At 40.5% G+C, this 3,358-nt stretch overlaps 1 protein-coding gene across 1 annotated transcript in view; it reads right to left on the reverse strand.

The window, feature by feature from the left end:
* The window catches only part of LOC109302916 (amine oxidase [flavin-containing] B-like), a 109,720-nt gene that overhangs the window by 24,819 nt on the left and 81,543 nt on the right, over nucleotides 1–3,358 (reverse strand). The window contains exons 11-12 of the mRNA XM_019524867.1: nucleotides 2,579–2,636; nucleotides 1,174–1,271 (exon numbers count right to left, since the gene is read on the reverse strand). Coding sequence (XP_019380412.1) covers nucleotides 1,174–1,271; nucleotides 2,579–2,636 — 156 coding nt within the window. The remainder of the gene's footprint in view (nucleotides 1–1,173; nucleotides 1,272–2,578; nucleotides 2,637–3,358) is intronic.

Below are 3,358 nucleotides of genomic sequence, written 5' to 3' on the forward strand. Positions count from 1 at the left end.
TGCCGCACCAGGTTCCAATGCTGCTTTGCAGAAGCGGCAAGGGCAGCACAGTGGGAAGCATTGCTCGCACATGCTGCCTCCCCGGAGCCCGGGGCCTGGTCTGGGAGGCAGCAGATGTTTGTAGCTGGCCCAGGTTCTGGGTAGCTGCTGACAGCCACAGAGCCCAGACTTGATGGCAGGGGCTTTGGGTGGGGGGCAAGGGCAGCAGGGCATCTTGCCATGTACCCCCAACCTCATTTTTTTTTTCTGGCATGCTGGCACTCCGGCACCTTCCAAAGTAGGCATTGCAGGGTTTTTTGGCACTCTGGCCAAAAAACATTGCCTACCTCTGCCCTACAGTGACGTAGCAACATGTTACATCACTGTATGGCACATTACAGTGATGTAGTGATCACATAAGTCTCCATGTGATCAGCAGCTACGTCACCATAGCAGCTCACTCCCCCATTTTAGTGCGCTTATCTGGCAACATAGTGGCAGAATCTAACTGTACACCATGCACATGGTGCTGTACAGGCAATTACTGTGCCATGCTTTTGTACTTCCAAAAGGTAGCAGCAACATCACTGTATGGCATAGCAACATCACCATACGATGATGTGTAGATGCTTCCTTAGTTACCTGCAAAATCAGATGCTAACACTTCAGAAGGGACTAGAGCACTGAATGAAAGATAACTGCACATTTGGAAGGCAATCATTGCTTTTTTGACTCAATGTGTTTTCTTTCAAAATCCTAAAAATCAAGGAGAACATTACAGAGTACACAGTGCTTAATGCATCAAACCATGTCTGGTAATAGGAACAGTCTACTGAAGTAACTCAGAATCATTAACATTTGCAGGACTGGTCCCTTACTTGGGAGTTTGGAAATTCCAAAATATATAAATTAAAATAAATAAATAAAATAAATACATAATGATAATGCCAATACTTGACCTCAAAAGGCTACTGTGCAAAATTCTCATGAAAAGTTACCTGCTGTGCCACAAGAATCTATTTATCTGTACTTTAAAGATTAAAGAGAAAGAACACATTAACATCATGGTCCTTCAACAAAACAGCCCCACAAGTTGGGGAGAAAAATATTGCCAGGCTTTTTGACTTGTGCTCAAGTTATTTATTAATTCATTCCTATCCTCCCACTGTTGAGTCTTTTAGCAAAATACTGTACCTTCCATACTGAGTCATTATCCCTGGTGGGAAATATGCAGTGTAGCACCCCCCAGAATACTGCTCCTCACACCAGTTCTTCTCTTCATAATGCACTGGCTGCAAGACAGAGTTAATGAAACTCAAGGGGCAGGCAAAATAAATATCAGAGGACAGTAAAATTAAGGAAACAGAAGCAAAAAGTAGTGTATGAGTACACTTAACAAGTCTCTTCAGGAAATACGGACCAGATATAAACCTTAATTCCAGATACTCCTAGCTAAAACTGGAACCCTGCCCTGCCTTCTGGCTGACTTCAGACTAACACAGCTAACTGCCTTTCTCTGCATAAAAACAAATGTCAAACAAGGTGGATCAGCTGTGATGAGATCCCTCCTGCCAGAGCTGATCCACTTTATTGGGGGAAAACACACGTGGCCCACTGTCCTGTATCAGGCAGGGGGCCTGTTGCAGGACAGTAGGTAACTTGTTCCCCTTGCCCAGGGATTCCAGACATTAGTGGAGCAACAAAGGGTAGGGATGGCTACTTGCTCACCATTTGTGCTGGCATAAGAATAGTACAAATGTGATGTCAAGCAGTGTCTGTTTCTATCTTCTCCTCCTAATCCACCTGTGTAGAGAAACTAATGTTGTGAACAGTGGATAGCCACACACTCAGATTTGCCTCTCATATAAGCAGACATAACTTCCACTTTATTTCATGTAAGTGCACCTGCTCACTGAAAAGTTGTATAGGAACCACAGAACCATAATCTATTATGACCAGAAAGGGTTACTACTAGTTTGCGCCTTACTTATTGGCTGCATATATAAAATCTGACATTTCCATAGCTCCACGTGTTCTGTTGCATTTAAAAGGACATATTATTGTGCTTTGTGTCTAAAAATTTAACACACCTAAAACTGCCTTTAATAAGAAAAAAAATGTTCATATAAAATAAATTATCAAAGGAAACCCATCATTTAGTTACCATTATGGAGAAAGGAATGACAGAAAGAAACAAAGGTAGAGGCTGCTACAGGAGTGGGCAATCAGTGAGACCAGAAATATTATGCATTATAGGCTTAAGATTTGGATTGGATGAAGAGGCCAGTCCTGCAGCATCTGAAACCAATTTAGATTTATTAGATAATAAAACTGAATATAACACTTTGGTTTTAGAACCTTGTTTCAAATAGAGTTCTTGCATTTTAATTGCTTCACAGGTATGTAATTTTATTCTCTGTAAAATGTGAAGTGAAATTCGTAGATTTATTACTCTCTTGTATATCCAAATAAGTGTTCTCAGAATACTCTTCCTTTGTGAATGGCAAGAACATTGATATAACCGCTACATTCTAATTTCACACCATACCTCCTGATTGCAACAAGGAAACTAACATTATACACCATGTTATATTCTTACATGTAAGGCTTCTTCTGATCCCAAAACTTTTGCATAGAGCTCACACAGCCTCTTCTTCCTATAAAAAAGAAATACAAAAATGATTTAAGCACTAAAAACACAGAGAAAGAAAAAGGAAAAAATATAAATATCCCTTGTTGATACATTCCTATGGTGACTGAAATAAAGACTTGTAGGCCTAAATCATTTATTCCAGTTACTGAGAGCTTGTGGAGGGGGATCTGTACTTTACAAAAGATACAATAATACATTTGTTCAATAGACTGTTATAGTCTAGTTTATAGGAGCCAGATTTCCATGTAATTGTGCAAACTGCTCCCCCAAATACGACTAACGTCTCCAATTTGTATATTATAGAGAGGTTCTATAATCTTTATAGTCCTCCAAGCAAGAACAGGCTGTCTGTTCCTGCATTTGTCACCTGTCAGACAGCCTATGCAGATCTTTGTTCTCTCAGAGAGATAAGAAGAAAGATTATGACTACTTAGGATTTCCAAGAATCATTTTAACACAGCCCCCTCCACCCAACCTCTCCCATCTTTATATTCATGGATCCATGGATATAACACTCTGTAGCAGAACATATCTTCAACCTCTGTTGAAGCCTGAAGCCATAGCTACTGTCCCTGTGCCCTACAACCCCAAAGAAAAGCCCATTTCTATCCTCTGTAATTGCACTTAGGGTATTTGCAGACCGCTATCAAATCCCTTCTTGGTTTTCTTTTCTCCAGACTACAGTTTCATAATTTCATAGTTTCTAGGGTCGGAAGAGACCTGAGC

Source organism: Gavialis gangeticus, unplaced genomic scaffold (assembly GCF_001723915.1).
Source record: "Gavialis gangeticus isolate Ggan-Ray unplaced genomic scaffold, GavGan_comp1, whole genome shotgun sequence".
Lineage (NCBI taxonomy): Eukaryota > Metazoa > Chordata > Crocodylia > Gavialidae > Gavialis > Gavialis gangeticus.